Raw genomic sequence first — 18,409 nt, 5'->3', positions numbered from 1 at the left:
TTTGTTGGCCAAACTTCTTGGGACTCTCGAGAAGGGCCTAAGTGCTCTTAAGCTCTTTTTTCCCTGTCAGTGCCAATATCCATGACACAGGACAGAGGCAGTTCCCTACTGCAAGGTCTTCAGGGTGGAAACTACCCCTCCTGGTAAACAATTTAAAAGATTTTTTTTTTTTTTTTTTTTTTGGAGACAGGGTTTCTCTGTAGTCTTGGCTGTCCTAAAACTAGCTCTGTAGACCAGGCTGGCCTCAAACTCAGAGATCTGTCTCCCTCTGCTTCTCGAGTATTGGGATTGACGATGTGTGCCACCACAGTTACAAAATGAGATTCTTGGCCACACTGTCTAATACCCTAGACAAAGGTGTCTTCTTCCCTTTGTATGTAGCCTTTCTGGCCAGATGTCAACATTCTTTTTTTTTTTTTTTTCTTGAGGCAGGGTATCATACAGTCTGGCCTTAAATTCCCGATTCTCTTGCCTCGACTTCCTAAAGGTCTGGCTACAGTTCACTTTCTGAAGACTAGTTAGAAGGGCTCTACTAACAAGCCCATTCACATCTACGGATCAATGAAGGTTTTCCTCCAGACAAACAGTTGTTTAGAGAGATCACCCTGGCTAGAGAGATGGCTCAGCAGTTAAGAGCATTGCATGTTCTTCCAGAGGTCCTGAGTTCAGTCCCCAGCACCCACATGGCGGCTCACGACTATCTCTATTAACTGTAGTCCCATGGGATCCCAGTACCCCCTCTTCTTGTATACAAATGCACAGCAGACAAAACACCGGAGGCAGCCTGATGGTCAAGAATCAACAGCAGCTGCTCAGACCCCCCTCCTCTTAGGGGCTCACACAGGGTCCTAAAGGGGAGGTGGGGAGTCCTCTTCATTAGAGGAACTATACTCAGAAATATGATAGGAACCTAGCTGCTCACTAAGTCTGTAAAAGAGGGATAGAACTGACACAGAGGATTCCTATTCTCCCAATCCTGTTTTTTTCTTTTTGTTTTCTGAGACAGGGTCTCATGGACTCCCAATTGGCTTCCACCTCCCTATTTGTTGAAGATGACCTTGAACTCCTGACCTCCTGCCTCCACCTCCCAACTGTATACTCAGCTTCTTTTCTACACAACTTTTTTACACCTCACAAAGACCTCCTTCATACCAAGCATTAAACACTCACTGCTCAATTACTGTGGCTAAGAGGATGGGCTCCATAAATGCCAGATTTTATTATCGATGGAAAGAGTAAACACTGCTTTCAAAAACAATGTGACACACACGGCCATTAAATCCTCTTACCCTTTAACTCTGAAGGACAACCACAGCCTTCTTCAAACCCCAGCCTTAGTAAAGCCAAGACAGGACCTGGGACTCAAGGGATCGCTATGTAGAGGACCAAGCCTTCTTCCCTAAAAATGTTGCTAAAGAACACCAGGGCTAGCTAGCCTGCAATTCAGAAACCCCACCAATCCGCTAGGCAGCAGTCTGTCCTGCATAAATCCTTGCCACCAGGATTGGGATTCAGGGAGAAGGTACACACAGGAACACTTTGACTTGACAATAAAAATAACAAATGAGATAAAATTTACACATACACACACACAGTTACTATGCAGAACCCCTCTCTCTATGTATGTATGTATGTATGTATGTATGTACGTACGTATAATTTTATATAATTCTCATACAGCCCAGGCTGGCCTCAAACTTGTTATGTAGATGAGGATTACCTTGAACTCCTAGTCTTCCTGTCTCCATCTCCTGAGTGCTGGAATTACAGATGACAGATGTGTGCCATCACACCTACTAAAAGTGTTTTGTTGTTGTTGTTGTTGTTGTTGTTGTTGTTGTTGTTTTAAATTCAATCTTGAGCTGGGTGTGGTGGTATACAAGAGGCTAAATCGGGAAGGTTGTGGGCTCCAAGTCAGCCTGGACCACATACTAAGCCAGTGACTCAAAAAAGTCAAGAAATAAGCTGGCGTGGTGGCGCACAACTTTAATCCCAGCACTCAGCAGGCAGAGGCAGGCGGATCTCTGTGAGTTCGAGGGTAGTCTGGTCTACAGAGTGAGTTCCAGGACAGTCAGAGCTGTTATATAGAGAAACTCTGTCTCGAAAAACAAGCAAACAAAAAAGTCAAGAAATAAAAAGAGACTAGCATGCTGTGCCACCACATCAGCAATCTCAGCATTTGGGGGGAGGGGGAGAGGCAGGAGGATTTCTGTGAGTTTTATGGCCACTCTGGTCTAAAGAACCAAGACAGCTAAGACTACATAGAAACCCTGCGTCAAGAAACCAAAAAGGGAAAGGAAGAAGGTCTGGAAGAGGGCTCAGCAGTTAAAAATGCTAGGGCACATGCCTAGTGATCCGAATTCAACCCCCAGGGCCCAGTGCTGTGCATTACTAATCCCAAAGCTACTACAGCAGATTGTAAGGAAAATGGTCCTGAAGCTTGTGGGATAGCTAGCCTGATGTATGAAGTGCCACAGAAACAAGAGAAATAAAACTCTGCCTCAACAAGGAAAGGCAAGTGACTCCCGAGTTGTTCTGATGGCTTCATACGTTGTGACCACTAACCCCCAACACACACACAAAGTAAAAACTAAAAGATCATTTTAAAAATGGTAAGAGAAAAAACACAAAATTATTCCGTACATCTTTTTTTGTTTGTTTGGTCTATTTGCAGTCCTAGGGATTGAACCCAAGGCTTTGTGCATGCTAACCAAGTGCTCCCCCACTGAGTTATCCCCAGAAGTCTTTTAGCATCTCTAAAAGTCAGAATTCCAACTGGAAAGGGAAGGCTGCAGAACCATCCACTCCATCAAGTTCCGCCTACTCACGGCTGGAGCTAGGGCTCCCAGTGTCATCTGGATGGAAAACACTACTTAGAAGGGGGAGGGGAGAGGAGGGAAATCCAAACTGGGAAAAACAAGACTCTTGTAAGCCCTTCCCACATCCTTCCCCCACTCTTAGCCCTCAGCAGTAACCTAAATAAAGAATATTTGAGCTGGAAGATACTATATTTTTAGATGAGAAAACCAGGACCCAGGGGTCCAGTGAGCTGCTAGCAACCACTGCACATGTGAAAAGTAGCTTTAAGGTCACCGGGTGCTTGGCTCATCAGTCTGGAAATGCCCATTTCCAGACCTTGATCGTATTATGCCAGTCTGCTTAGACCCCAGTGGGAAGCAGCCTGAGGCACCCAGGCACAAGCAGCTCTCAGCTTTTGACCAGAGAGTAACAGTACCGTGCAGAACACCGATGGGGGGCGGTTTGATGCTGTGGTTAGTCCTAAGCACAGCTGGTTTGAAGAGGTGAAAGAAACCAGCCAGCCATGGTAGCTCACACATGTAATACCAACACTCTGGAGCTGAGGCGGGAAGATAGACAAAGAATTTGAGACCCACTTGGGAGTTCTAAGACAGTCTAAAGCTGGGCTTGGAGGCACACACCTTTGTTCCCAGCATTGGAGAGGTCTTTGAGTTCCAGGCCAGCATGGTCTACATAGCAAGTTCTAAGGTAGCCAGAGCTATACATACATATTCATTTAAATGAATAAATGAATGAATGAACGAACACATGGACAAATGGGTAGGAGGTAAAACTGACAAGATTGCCACCTCCAAAACCAAAAACACTCAACACCTTATAAAGATGCCATCATAGGCCGGGCGGTGGTGGCGCACGCCTTTAATCCCAGCACTCGGGAGGCAGAGCCAGGCGGATCTCTGTGAGTTCGAGGCCAGCCTGGGCTACCAAGTGAGTTCCAGGAAAGGCGCAAAGCTACACAGAGAAACCCTGTCTCGAAAAACCAAAAAAAAAAAAAAGATGCCATCATAACACCTGGATGTGAAGTGATCACCTCAGGAGCAACTCCACTGAGAAGAATCAAGACACTGGACTTGGGCTTCCCCTCCTGACCAGAAGGTAACTGCCAACCAGACTCAGAAATGCAAGGAAAGCCCTAAGAATTATCAGAAGCCTAGGGTGAAGTCCCAGGCCGTTTCACCAACCAGGACAAGTGGCTGCAGACCTCCCTCCTATCTCAGCTATAAACAACAGTTCCCTCACTCCAACATTCCAAAAACCCAAAGTTTCCCTTTTTTTCCTTTCTAGATGGTCTGTCACCTTGTCCCACACAGGCCCTGAACTCAGCCATCTAAATGATTCTCCCCTCTCAACCTCTCAAAGCATCTAGGACAGCAGATACATGCTACTGAACCCGTATTACCAGACTTCGTTTATGCACTGCACATAGAGCAGTAAGAAGAGCAGTAAAGAAAGAACCACTCGCCAACTCCTCTTATAACGGGAGGGAGAGAAGGTGATGAAGACTCAGGGTAAGGGCCGGGCATGGTGGCACAGGCCTTGAATCCCAGCACTCGGGAAGCAGAGGCAGGTGGATCTCTGTGAGGTCCAGGCCAGCCTGGGCTACACAGTGAGTTCCAGCCTTACACGGAGAGACTGTCTCAAAACACAAACAAACCCAGGGAAAGATGCAAGCATCTGCCTTTATCCCTCTCCTGAGAGCCTCAGTGCTTCCATCTGCCCACAGGAAAGCAACGGGAGTGCTGTGCAAAGGGACAGAGAAGGCAAAACTGAGACTAAGGCAAAAGCCAGGCGGTGGGCCTTCAGGCCACGCTGGGCCCAGGGCTACGAGGGGGGCGGGTCACCGAGGGGGGGCGGTCACCGAGGGGGGCGGGTCACCGCTGGGCCAGGGCTGAGGTTGCCAGGTGGAAACCTCAGGGCAGCCACACCCTGACCTCGGCGGCCATGTTTTTTTTCCCCCTCTGGTGTGCTCCAGGGTAGAGTAGGGTTCTGCTTAGGTCCTAGGCTTGGGCTTGGCACTGCAGCAACTCTCACACACACAGCCCCCCCCCCCAGGGAAAGAAGGCCCTGAGTAAGGCCACTTGACGCGGGGTGGATGGAATGCAGCAACATGGCCCGCAGACCCAGGACTTATAAGGTACTAAGAGAGGACACAAGGAAAGAGCAAGCAGTACACAGTGGTAGGCAGTGGCTGTGAACCCAGAGACACAGGCTCCCTGGAGTCCAGTGCTCTGAGGACATGCTTCCTCTGCTTCCTACGGAGCTCTGGGGTGGCTCAGGGGCTCCCTAACTCACTAACCAGATCTTTTCCAGGCACTTCATCCCACAGCATCAGACCTGGTGGAAAGACCTAGGCCTCAGTGTCCGTCCTATTACTTTGACTGCCCGGCAAACTCCAGCCCCCGATTACATATCCTCAGAGGCTGGCTGTGAGGGTGTATTCCGACCCACACTTTGTGGTTATACTCATCCATATGAACCAACCACACTGGCTTGTGAGCCTGACACTCCTTTTGATGTCGCAGGTGAAACAGGTACTGGGCCCCCATTTTACAGACAAACCAGCTCAGGGATTAGATGGCCTGTGACCTAGAGTTGCCTGGAAAATTTGGGGCTCTTCCCCTCTAGGCTGTAAAACATACCCTAGAATATTGACTACATAGAGGAGTGGGAAGGGCAGAGACTGGGGACAATCGAGCTAAGGTAACAGCAAGTTATCTAAGGGGAGAAACACAGCTGGTCGTGTATAAAGGACTATGTAAGGCTTCAGACTTCATCCTCTAAGCCAGCCCTAGCCTCAGGAGAGAAGGCTTCATGTTTTATGAACACAATCAGTCAAAGCCTGTCATGTGCACTGACCTATGTCTCATTCAGAAAACCAGAGCTGACATGAAGTGCCATGCTGTGCAGAGTGGGTGCTACAGCAGGATGCTGGAGACAGATGCAATGGGTCCTGATTTCCATGTGGCTCCAAGCAAAACCAGAGGCCACACCCAGAGGCAAGGCTCCCTGGGCATTAAAGGAAGCCTCACAAATCCACCTACTGCCCCATTCCTCCTGCTGCTGTGTGATCAGCTATCATGATCTATCACTTGCCTATATGCCTAGCGGCTTAGTCACTGTTCCATGGCTGTGAAGAGACACCATGACCAAGGCGCTCTTACAAAAGAAAACATTGAATGGGGCTGGCTGACAGTTTCAGAGGTTTAGTCCATGATCATCACGGCAGGAGCATGGCAACATACATGACACTGGGGTAGTTGCTGAGAGCTACATCCTGATCCACAAGTCAATAGAGAAAAAGAAAGAAACACTGGACAGGATGTGGGCTTTTGAAAACCTCAAAGCCCACCCCTAGTGACACACTTCCTCCAATAAAGCCACCTCCTAATCCTTCTAATCCTATCAAAGAGTTCCACTCCCTGGTGACTAAGCATCCATATGGCAAGGGGTGGCCATAGTCAGATCGTGGAGAGCTGACATGGAGCTCAATGTGGCTAGTGCTTATGATCAATAGCAGAACAGAAGAAGCAAGCAACGGCAGGGCAGGCCACGCCACCACACAGCAATTCAGCTCAGTTCTGGATGGCTTTGAGTCAGGGACTGCCTTCTCCCTCTCTATTGGTCCAGGACCCAATGGGATAAGTGGCTTAAAACAAAGAAAAGGCAGAATCTTCCATCCATGCTGTGGCCTACTTATGGAACTTAGCAACACCAACCCAGAAGATGGAGGAAGCCAGCATTTTCAAACACTAAGTGGGGTATCCTGCCACTTTACTGAAGGAGTTTATCAGCTGTAGGAGTTCCCTGGTAGAATTTTGGGGTCACTTATGTATACTATCATATCATCTGCAAATAGTGAAAGTTTGACTTCTCCTTTCCAATTTGTATCCCTTTGATCTCCTTTTGTTGTCTTATTGCTCTAGCTAGAACGTGGAGTACTATATTGAATAAATATGGGGAGAGTGGATAGCCTTGTCTTGTTCCTGATTTTAGTGGAATCGCTTTGAGTTTCCCTCCGTTTAATTTGATGGTGGCTGTTGGCTTGCTGTAAATTGCCTTTTTATGTTTAGGAATGTTCCTTGTATTCCTGATCTAAGACCTTTATCATGAAGGGGTGTTGGATTTTGTCAAAGGCTTTTTCAGCATCTAATGAGATGATCATGTGGTTTTTTTTTTCTTTCAGTTTGAATATCTCTAGGATAGCAGTAGTCTCTTGAGAGCCAGACCATTCATTTCTTTAATTAAGATGCACACAGCAGTCTGTGGCAAGGGGGTCCCATGTACGAATGACTAAGGGTTATGACTCCTGTAGAGACTTTAAAATATAACTGAGTCATTTTCATTACTCCTAGACTATGGCAATTCTAAACATGTATGATAAAATCAGTCTTTCGGCTGGAGCTGATCCCTCACCTTCCACTGCCACCCAGTCTTAGGTTGCCATCAAACCAAGAACAAATGGCCTGGACTCATTCACTAGGTCCCTCTACTTTTGGGACACAAACATGACCCAGAGCACAACCCTCAAAATTTGTGGTTGCATGATGATGATTTAAACCCAGCACTCCAGAGGCAAAGGCAAGCAGATCTCTGTGAGTTTGAGGCCAGCCTGGTCTACTTAACAAGTTCTAGTATTACTAAGGCAAAGACCCTGTCTCGAAACAAAACAAAACAAAACATTTTTTTTTTCTTTTTGGGGGGCCGCAAGGGTAGATGCTCAGACACAGGATATCTGATTGGCAAGTACAAAGCTCTGGGTTTGATCACCAGCACCAGGAAAAACAGTAACTGATTACAGACACCTTTTCTGCTCTTCCCCACCCTACCTCACCAGCCCTAATGTAAAACAGAAGAGGTACAATATGTGGTTGAACACTGACTCTAAACTCACCACTTAACAGCCCTATGAAAGCAAACCTCTCTCAGCTCCGTTTCCTCTTTTATAAAAGTGATAATGTAAGGACTTGGCAGTGCTATTGTGAAAGTAGAAATTAAGATGGAGAGATACTCAGCACAATGCCCAGGGCACACACACTGCAGACAGGCTTACTCTTTTTAACTATCTACCTCTCTGAGCTGAGAAGACAGACACATTCACAACAGCCCCTAGACAGGAGAGGAGACTGACCTCCTCACAGAATCCTCCTGGGTCCACTTGCCTGGGTCATGCCTAGGTAAGTGCCTGGAAGTATAGAAGACTTCCTTCCCTCATATTGAAAAGCTTGCCAACAAGCACCAAGATGTCCCAGGGTCTTTTAAATGTGTTGTTGTTGGGGGAGGGGGTTGTCTTGTTGTTTGGGGAGGGGGGTTCTTTGTCTTTTGTTTTCTCTGTGTAGCCCTGGTTTGCCTGGAACTTGCTGTATAGAAGAGGCTATCTGCCTGCCTCTGCCTCCCAAGTACTGGGATTAAAAGGTGTGGGCCACCATGCTGGTCTTTTGTGGGAAGAAAGGGTCTCAGTAGCCCAAGGTAATCCAACTGTGGTGGTCTGAAAAAAAAAAAAATGGTCCCCACAGGCTCATATATTTGAATGCTTAGTCACCAGGGAGTGGCACGATTTGAAAGGATTAGGAGGTGTGGCCTAGTTGGAGGAAGTGTGTGACTGGGGGTGGGTGGGCTTTGAGATTTCTAAAGCCTGCCAAACTCAATCCCTCCCTCCCTCCCTTCCTTCCTCCCCACCTTGCTGCCATGCTTCCCATTATGATGATAATGGACTAAACCTCCTAAACTGTAAGCAAGCCCCTGGTTAAATGCTTTCACTTTTTTCTTTTATATGAGTTGCCTTGGCCACAGTGCGTCTTCACAGCAAGGGAACACTGACCAGGACACCAACTTACAATACAGCCAATGACCTTGAACTCCCATCCCTCTTGCTACTTCCCAAACGCTGAGATTTGAAGCATTCAACACCACATCTAGCTTTGTTTGGCTTTGGTGTGTGTACTGAGGCATGCTCTTGCTCTGTAGCCCTCACTGGCTTAGAAATCCTTATGTAGCTGGCTGGCCTTGAACTTGAGACAGTCTTCCTGTCTCTACTTCTTAAGAACTGGAGTTACATGCATGAACCATCATGAATATCTTTCAAATGTTTCTGATGTCAGAGAAAAGGGGAGGTGGGGGGCTGGAGTGATGGCACAACTGTTACTGAGCCTGCATGATACCTAAATCCAATTCCCTGCACCCACCTGTAATCCCAGTCCAGAGGATCTGATGCCCCCTCCTGGCCTACATGGCACTGTACTCACATACAGTGACTCACACATATACTTTATACATAACTAAAACATAAATTTGGGGGGGAAAAAGAGGGAAGATGCCAAGCCACACCCTTAACTCCAGAATTCCTTTAGACCAACGGTTCTCAACCTTCCTGATGCTGCAACCCTTTAATACAGTTCAGTCCCTCATGTTGTGATGACCCCCCCACCATAAAATATTTCTATTGCTACTTCTTAACTGTAATTTTGCTACTGTTATGAATCACAATGTAAATATGTGACACGCAACCCCAAAGGGGTCATGACCCACCATTTGAGAACTGCTGATTTAGACTAACCTTCACCTGTCCATCCCTGCAGGCCTAATACCCTCCCCTACTTACCCACACCTCAGAGAGGAAGATTAAGCTCTAACTTCTCAGAGGTGCCAGGGACCTGTTTCCTGACATCCTCTCACACCCCAGCCACTATGGGAAAGGAGGGTAGCAACCATAGGTTCAATTACAGATACCTTGGCCACTCCTGACATTCTACAGTTTACAACTAGGTTAACATAAAACTTCTTTACAAGGTGGGAGTGATGGCACATGCCTTTAATCCCAGCATTGGGGAAGGAGAAGGAGGAAGAGGAGGAAGAGGATCTCTGTTAGTTTCAGGTCATCCAGGGTTAGATAATGAGACCCTGTCTTATAAACAAACATCTTTAAAGTCTTAGAAACTTATATCCTCAACTCAGGAATCCAAATATTATACTTCAATGACCTAAGGATGCTTCCTAATTAAAAAGTACTGTAGATTAATCCCAGCACCTGGGAGGCAGAGGCAGGCCAAGTTCTAAGCCAGCCAGGGCTATTAAAAACAAAATTACGGGGGCTGGAGAGATGGCTCAGAGGTTAAGAGCACTGGCTGCTCTTCCAGAGGTCCTGAGTTCAATTCCCAGCAACCACATGGTGGCTCACAACCATCCGTAATGAGATCTGGTGCCCTCTTCTGGCTTGCAGGCGTACATGCAGGCAGAACACTGTATACATAATAAATAAATAAATCTTTAAAAAAAAAAAAAAAAAAAAAAATTACTGTAGGGACTGGGATGCAACTCAGTGACAAACCCCTTGCTTAGCATAGGTGATGCCTTGTTATCAATCCTTAAAACAAAACAAATACAAAAAGTAACTATAGCCAAGTCTCCAAACTCAAAAAACTCAAATTACATGTTGGATAAATGTAGCTTTATCAGTGTCAATCATACTGCAATAAAGTAGTTTTCAGTAACACTGAGTGTAGCAGTACATATCTGTAATCCCAGTTTTTAGAAGGCTGAGGCAGGAGGTTCAAGAATTTGAGGTCATGAGGACTGAGCTACATTGTTTCAGGTCAGCCTAGCATGCTAAGCCAGCCTGGGCAATGTAGCAAGATCCTCTCAATATATAAACACCACACACATTGCTCTCCAGAGACACTAATACCTAGCCATCCAGGACAATCACTAGGATTATCCAGTAGAGTCACTAGAATTTAAGCAAGATTTTCAGGGTCTATGTGACATTATCTGGTACTCCATCAAGACCCACCTGGAAGAGGATATAGCCTTAGACCAAACGGGAACTTCAGCTTCTCCCCTTAATTCCCCACTGTCCTCTTTAGCCTCCAAAGGGTATCAAAGCTTTTAACACATCTGCTCAAGTGCAAGAAAATGGCAGCTTTCTCCCTCCTTCACATGCTCTCAGGCTTTTCATGATGTGGTGTTTGCTAATTCTCCACGTAACAAACTACTGGTAGTTACTCAAATAAACCATGAGGTCTCATAATCCATGCGACCCTGCTCCCCAGCTTTGCTTTTGAAATACGGCCTCACTATGTAGCCAAGTTAGCCTTGAACCTAGGATTCTCCTGTCTCTGTCTTGGGAATCATCTTTTGACCTATGCCATACTTTTTGGAACGCCCTTTCCACTCACTACACAACCTCCAACTCTACTCATCCTCATCTCAGGGAGAGCTAACCTCTAACTTCATAGTGTCACTATGGTGCCACTGGATTAGACATACCACCACTGCCAGGCAAGTCCTCCTCTCACACACACCCCACCCCCACCTGCAACCTTTTATCTGTATTCCAGAGAAGGAACCTGATGCTCACAATATGGATGAAGCTCCTTGGGTAGAGCAAGAAGCAAGCAGGGAAACCTGACTGACTGCAAGAGGCAGTTCAAAGTAAGGGATTCCTCCTAGCACTGAGGAAATGCATCATTCTCCTGCAACCTGGTACCCTTAGGAAATGAGACGTTAAAAGGACAGTAGTTTTTACTTCTCTAGGCTTGTTATAGCTAATCAATAGATGATTAGGAAGAGCCAGTTTCAGCCACAGCAGTAAATCACCAATGTTAACAGCATTATCTGGATGATGGCTCTTAGGGATTGTAAAACTGACTGCCTGGGACCATCTAAACTAAAGCAGACTAGTTTCCCCCAAGCAACCAAAAGGAGACAGAGCTGAGAATTCCTGGGCCAGAATGCTGCTGAAGGAAGGGAGACTGGAACCGACACTGGACACCAGGAGATCACCAAGCCCCCAGTTTTCTTTTATTTCAAAATTTTCAATTATACTTTAATGGTTGTTATGTGGTGGTGGAGAATGACTGTCAGGGTGCATATGTACAGACAAGAGGACAACTTCCAGGTATCCATTCTCTCTCTCCACCATGGAGATTCCAAGGACCAGGTAATCTGGCTTGGTAGCCAACACCTTTACCCAGTAAGCCATTTCACCAGTTCTATTTTTTTTAAAATATGAAATGCTTCATGAGATTTCATTTCTTCTTTAACAGAGCCATGCTAATCGGCCCTTTATTATTCTAATTTTAGTGTATATGCTACCCAAATGAGGACCTGCTGACCACCAGAACTCTGCTAAACACTAAATCCAAGCCCATGTCCCTCTGCTGGTACCACCACAGGACTCTTTGAACCATCAAGGCTATAGCATACCCCAAGGTCCATAGGAAGAGCAGTGACTCTACTTTTTGAATATCCTCTTTCCCAGAAAGGGAATTTTGAAAAGTAGCCAAGACTCAAGGTGGTGGTGGCCCAAGCCTTTAATCCCAGCACTCAGGACGCAGAGGCAGGAGGATCTCTGTGAGTTCGAAGCCAGCCTGGTCTACAGACTGAGTTCCAGGACATCAGGGTCTACACAGAGAATCCCTGTGTCGAAAACAAAACAAACACAAACAAAAAAGTAGACAAGGCCCACACACTTTTTCCAACTCTTCAGTGTGACCAACGTTTAATTCCCACCCAGAACCGTGGGTCTGAGGATCTGGTCAGACTTTCAGTATGAAGTCCCTGCTGAAGGCCAGCCTTTTAAGAGATGCAAGATTGGGGTCGATCCTTGCGCAACTTGAGGAACCACTGCTCCCCATCCCAATTTCAGCACAAGGGGTGAGAAAACAAGCTGAGATCGGGGCTGGAGAGATGGCTCAGAGGTTAAGAGCACTGACTGCTCTTCCAGAGGTCCTGAGTTCAATTCCCAGCAACCACATGGTGGCTCACAACCACCTTGAATGAGATCTGGTGCCCTCTTCTGCCCTGCAGTCACATATGCTGTATACATAATAAATAAATGAATAAAAAAAAAATAATAATAAAAAAAAAAAAAACAAAAACAAAAAAAAAACAAGCTGAGATCACAGACACACCAGCAAACAACACGCACTCATCACTCCCCCAATTCTCATGGGAGATTCTAAAAGGTAGTTCAGGATGGGGTGAAGGACCCCAAGGGGCCTGCAGACATTAAGGTCCAAAGAGGACAAAGCTAACAGAAAACAAAACCGGCCACCACTCTTTATTACTCTAGCCAGAGAGATGCCAGACCCTCCGTTCCCATCGCTTGAGTGAAGTGAATCGTTGCATGTAATTCTCTGCCTCCTTGTGCCCAAAGCAGGATCCAAACCTAGATCATCAAGATGTCAGGTCCCTGGTGCACTGAGGGGGGATGCAGGCCTCTGCTGCCCAACAGGAGGCCATTCGGTGGCAAACCATAGCACAACCAGCAAGAAACATTAAGGGCCTCTGCGGTTTCTACCCCAGACCAAAGGGAAGGGCGCTAGGGCTGGATAACTGACCCTTGGTTTCCTGGGCAAGAGCATGCCAGGGCGGGGCAGGAAGGGTCTCTCAGCCCCGAGTGACACAGCACTGCCAAAGGAGCTCCTTAGGAGCCCAGAAGCCTGCCCCCTTTTCATACTAATTCTGCCTGCCTGCCTGCCTGCCTATCCTCCACGCGCAGGTATCTTTAAAGTTTTCATCCCCCACATGTGCGTCGCCCTCACCAGCCCCTGAAACCGACAGGCGCTGGTGGTTCCTCGACGCGGTCTCCTAAGCCGCACAGGGCGGCTGGACAAGATGATGTCACCTCTCTTTGAAGGATCCCACCCAGGACAGTTTGGGGTCCTGGCTTGGCTACTAGGTCAAAGGGCGAGAACAGGGGAGACTCGGTGTTTCCAAGTTCCCTCTTTCCTGACTGTAATTAATTAAATTGCTGGCTCATCTCTGCAGAAACCCAAGTTCTGGGACTGGGAGGCAAACCCGCCCGCCTGCCCGCCTGCCCACTAGGACTACGGCTCTCGAGAACCTAGGCGCAGGGCAGCTGGCCCGGCCTCCAAGGTCACGGGGAGGGGTCAGGGTGGGAAAGCCTGAAGGGCGAGCACGTCTCCCGCATGCCCACCTCAATAATCCCTCTCAGCTCCTTCCAGCCGGGGATGGGGAGGAGGGGGGTCCAGGCCACCCATGAGGCGCTCCTCAGCCGAAGCGCGCGCGCAAGCCGCACGCGGGAGCCGGCGTGGGGAACGCGGGCAGCGGGCCGAGGACCCGCGAGGCCCCCGCAAGCCCACCACGGGGGTCCCCCGGATGGCGGCCGACGCGCGCCCTTCCTCGAGCCCGGCAGGGCGGGGAAGACAATGCCGGCCCCGCCGGGCCAGTCCAGGCCGCACGCCCCCGCCAGCGGGACAGGAGCCGCTCGTCCCCGGGGGCGAAGGGCAGCGGCGGGAAGGCGCCGGGAGCGGTGGCCCGCACGGCCTCGCGCCGCCCCGGGCCCCGCGTGCCCTGCTCCCGCGCCCACCTCCTCCGCGTGCACCTCACGCGCGCCCCGTCCCGCCCGCGGCCGCACACCCACCTCCTCCTCCAGCGGGCCGCCGGGGCCCGTGCCGGTGCAGTGCTCGACGTCCGGCTTCACGCTGCTCATGGTGAGGGGAGGAGAGGGGGGGGGAGGAGGGCCGCGGAGAGGGGAGCGGGACGCCCGGGCCCCGAGGTGGGCAGGGGCGCGGCGAGCGGTGCGCCCCCCGAGGAGCGTGCGGCACGGCTCGTGCGGAGACGGACGGCTGCCGCGTCCAGCTAAGGAGAAAGGAGGGAGGAGGAGGGGGGGGGTCACATGAAGTTTGGAGGGTGCGGGAGGCGGCCGAAGCGGGTGGGGGGGGAAGGCACCGGGAACCCGCGCGCAGCCCGAGCGGCCGCCGCCTCCGGCTTTTCACTGCGGCCCGCGAGTGCGCCCGCGGCGGCGGCGGCGGCGGCGGCGGCGGCGGGGGGCGGGCGCCGGGGGAGGGGGCGGGCGCCGGAACCGGCCTCAGCTGGGGCCCGGCCCGCCCCGCCCCCGCCCCGCGGTCTCCGGGGGAACGCGCAGCCAATCCCCGCAGCCCACTGCGGGCTCGCCCCGGCCCCGGCCGCCGCGCTCCGGCCTCCCTGCCTCCCGGAGCTCCCGGGCGGGCGGGCGGGCGGTTTCCCGTCGCCGCTCCCTCGGCCGGCCGACCCCCCTCTCCCTTCCTCTCTCCCGCACCCGGCTCTCCTCGCCGCCGCCACCCCCACCACCCCGCCATTCCCTTCTCCAAGGCGAGTTTTTAAACTTTGATGAACTCTGCCAGAGAACTTTTCTTAAAGGAGCCGCGCGGGCTTGGGTGGAGCTGGAGGTGCCCGGCACGCTGCATCCCCAGCCAAGGCGGCGGTGCTCCCGGGTTTCAAACCCTGACGTGGGGTTGGAGGCTGTCATGAGCACACACACACACACACACACACACACACACACACACACACCCCAAATTCCGGTGGGGGACCGGCCCGGCGCGTTCCCCTCGCGCGCGCGCGGCGACGGCGGCGGCGGCGGCGGCGGCGGAGGGCCGAGTTCTAGGGGGGAAGGCGGGGAAGGGGGAGGGCGGCAAACACCTGATCTTGAGCGAGGCACGGAGTGGTTCTGCTGAGTGACCTTGAGGAAATCACTTCCCCTCTCTGGCCCGAGGCTTCCAGCCCCGAGGGTTGGGAATTAGAATACCAATTCTCACCCCCCACCACCCCCTATCAACTCTAAGAGGAGGGTTAGGGAGCCTGCTCGTTTTCACCTACAGGAAGAGGTACCTCCAATGACCTAGAAGGTTCCCATTCGTTACCTCCACCCCACTTTTAAGACTCCTCACGACTCGCTCTTTTTCCGCTCCAATTCCGAACCCCAGGGTGGGGGAGGGAAGAGCATGCTGACGCCTAGGGCGGGGTCACCTAGACTCCCACCCAGCGGGGGCTGGGGCGCGGCCTTAGGGTCGGGTTTTCCCCCCGCGGTGTAAATACTGACCAGGACCGTCTGCTATTCTGCACCTAGTGAAAACCCGCCCCTACCTGAAGTCGCACTGGAACAGCAGTGGCCCTGACGGCCCTGCGGAGCCCCGGAGCCCTGGGGTCCTTTCCTGTGCCCCCACCCCCCGCCCCCCGATCATGCTTCAGCAGCCAGAGCTGAGACGGGAGGGGAGCTGGCCCGGGTCAGGCATCCCCGGGTGCGATCTGCTGCCCCGACTTAACGTGGGTCTTAGTATCGGGATTTGGGGCGGGAGCCCGCGCTTAGAGGCGGTGGACATGAAAAGCCTTGGTTTGCACCCTTGTACCAGTTAGGTACCTTGACCTTGGGCAGTGGCTTAGACCCTGAGAATTTCCCTGCGCCGACCTGCCAAATACAGTTAGCTCCATCACGCGTGAGAGCTGAGCTGTGGCCGACCTCCCTGATAGCTTGTCATCCTAATATATCATCTCACAGGTAAGTAAATTGAGGTTTTTGCTGGTGATATATTCACCCATTTGGGAAATATTGTTGAGCCCCTACTGTGGCCTGGGGGAGGGGTACTCCATTCTTCCAGTTTTCGTCCTTCCCGCTTCCGGCATCTCCAGGTGGTACCAATCTTGTGAGTCCTCAGATACCTCTACCACATTTTCCCCTCCTGCAGATCTTCCCATAAGGCCCTTGACGTCTTCCTTTGCCAAAGAGGAATTCCCCTTCCTCCCTCCCCTTAGGATCCTTCTGTAGAAAAATCTTCTGTAGCTCGGGCTTTTTCCAGAAGAGAAACACAGTTTTCTAAACTTAGGTATCCCCTATAGGATTGATTTGAATTTTTCTTTTTCCTTTTTTTTGGGGGGTGGGGTGGGGTTGTTTTTTTGTTTTTCTAATAGGCATCTTGTGGTTAAGGGCTCCATTTTATAGATGGGGAAGCTGAGACCCCAAAGAAGTGACAGATGAGGCATGGGCCCCCATCATTGCATTTTTCACGTTAGGAAACTGGTAATGTTTTTAAAAGTAATACTTCTTTTTAATGCTAATGCACACTTTGTAAGTACTGAAAACTCTGAAAATGAAGCCCGGTCCTGCCATCTGATGCACAAGGTTAATATATCCTCTAGTCCTTTCTCTCTGAATACTTTAAAAACCAAAATTCACCCTATTGAGAGCACACACTTTACACTTTTCTTGTAACAGATTCTTCACTCAATTTTTGGTGTCCACCTCCCCATTTTATTGAGACAGGGCCTGTTTTGTTGAGTAGGTTGAACTCTTAATCCCCCTGCCTCTGACCCTCAAGAAATAGGATTACACGCATCTAAGCACTTCCCTTGAAATTATTTGTGAAGTTGGGACATATATGTCTTGATACTTGTGTGGCTGTTAGAAGACAATTTGAAGATGTTGGTTTTCTCCTTCTCCAGGTGAGTCCCAGGAATCGAACTCCAGTCTTTAGCCTTGGTGGCAAGCACTTTTCCCTGCTGAACTGACTGGCTGGTGCCTTGTCCCTCCATGTCTACAGAACAGAGCTGGGGTATAGGACCAGCTTGGCATGCATAAAGCTCTGTATACAATCTCTAGCACTGGGGGAAAAGAGTAATTGCTTAATCCCCATTATATGTTATCATTTGTTTGTTTGTTTGTTTGTTTGTTTGTTTGTTTTTCAAGACAGGGTTTCTCTATGTAACAGTCCTGGCTGTCCTGGAACTCACTCTGTAGACCAGTCTGTCCCTGAACTCAGAAATCTGCCTCTGAGTGCTGGGATTAAAGGCGTGGGCCACCACCGCCTGGCTATATCTTATTTTTTATTTAACATTACTATCTCTTGTTAAATATTATTTTCATTTTCTTTTTTACTTGCTTTCATAAGCAAAAAATGAAAAAAAAAAAAAAAAAGAATATTCTTTGCTGGGTGTAGTGATGCTTGGCTTTAGTCCCAGCACTGGGGAGGCGGAGGCAGGTAGATCTCTGAATTTGAGACTAGCCTGGTCTACAGAGTGAGTTTCAGGACAGCCAGGATTACACAGAGAAACCCTGTTGTGGGGGGGACACAAACAAAAAAATCTCCTTTTATGTAAGTGTCCGTGCCTGAGTATGTGTAGTGCACCATGTGCATGCATGTGGCCACAGAGGTGAGAAGACAGTGTCAGAGTCCCCTGGAACTTTGGATCTTCTAGAAGAACAGCAGCTGCTCTGAAATGCTGAACCGTCTCTCTAGTCCCATAAATAAGCAACACTTTATGAGGATTCATGTGTATGTGGAAGGAGTGTGTAGCTGACATGCCTGTGTGCATCTGGAGGCCAGAGCAAGACGTCAAGAGTCTTTCTCACTCGGTCTCTCTTTGCTGGGTCTCTCTGAGAGGGAAGCTGTGCCAATTCCACTATGCTAAGGAACTCTCAGAATCTACCTGTCTCTGTTCCCCAAAGCTGGGGCTATAAATATATAGCCATGTCTGGTGTTTTACATCCATGGTGAGGATTTGAACCTCAGCTTGCAGAGCAAGGCTCTTACCCACTGAGCCATTTCTCCAGAACATAAAGATTCTCAACATGTCAGAAAAGCTTCCTGTATGTGTGATACCTCTTAAGCACTTTGGAGGCAACTGTCTTCTGGGCCCCACAACCCCTGGAAATGTATCTCTAACTGCAAAGAGACTTGGAGATGAGGGAGACTAGAAGGCTCAGCCCGGCCACTATTCCCTGTGTGTCGTTAGGATTTTCATACTGCCTGCAGGTTCAGTCCTCATCTGGATGGAAAAGGCAGTTGTGAGAGGACAAGTCTGCCTTCCCGCC

At 49.7% G+C, this 18,409-nt stretch overlaps 1 protein-coding gene across 2 annotated transcripts in view; it reads right to left on the bottom strand.

Moving 5' to 3' along the window:
- Rbpms2 (RNA binding protein, mRNA processing factor 2) overlaps positions 1-14,572 on the bottom strand; it is a 32,304-nt gene extending 17,732 nt beyond the window's left edge. For both annotated transcript variants that reach the window (XM_059268125.1, XM_059268127.1), the window contains exon 1: positions 14,204-14,572. In XM_059268125.1, the coding sequence (XP_059124108.1) occupies positions 14,204-14,272 (69 nt within the window). In that variant the 5' untranslated portion in view covers positions 14,273-14,572. The remainder of the gene's footprint in view (positions 1-14,203) is intronic.
- Between the last annotated feature and the right edge of the window lie 3,837 nt (positions 14,573-18,409).

The sequence above is a fragment of the Peromyscus eremicus genome, chromosome 7 (genome assembly GCF_949786415.1).
Source record: "Peromyscus eremicus chromosome 7, PerEre_H2_v1, whole genome shotgun sequence".
NCBI classification, from domain to species: Eukaryota; Metazoa; Chordata; class Mammalia; order Rodentia; family Cricetidae; genus Peromyscus; species Peromyscus eremicus.
Note: the sequence above shows the minus strand (reverse complement) of the source record. Positions and strands in the feature narration are given on the sequence as shown.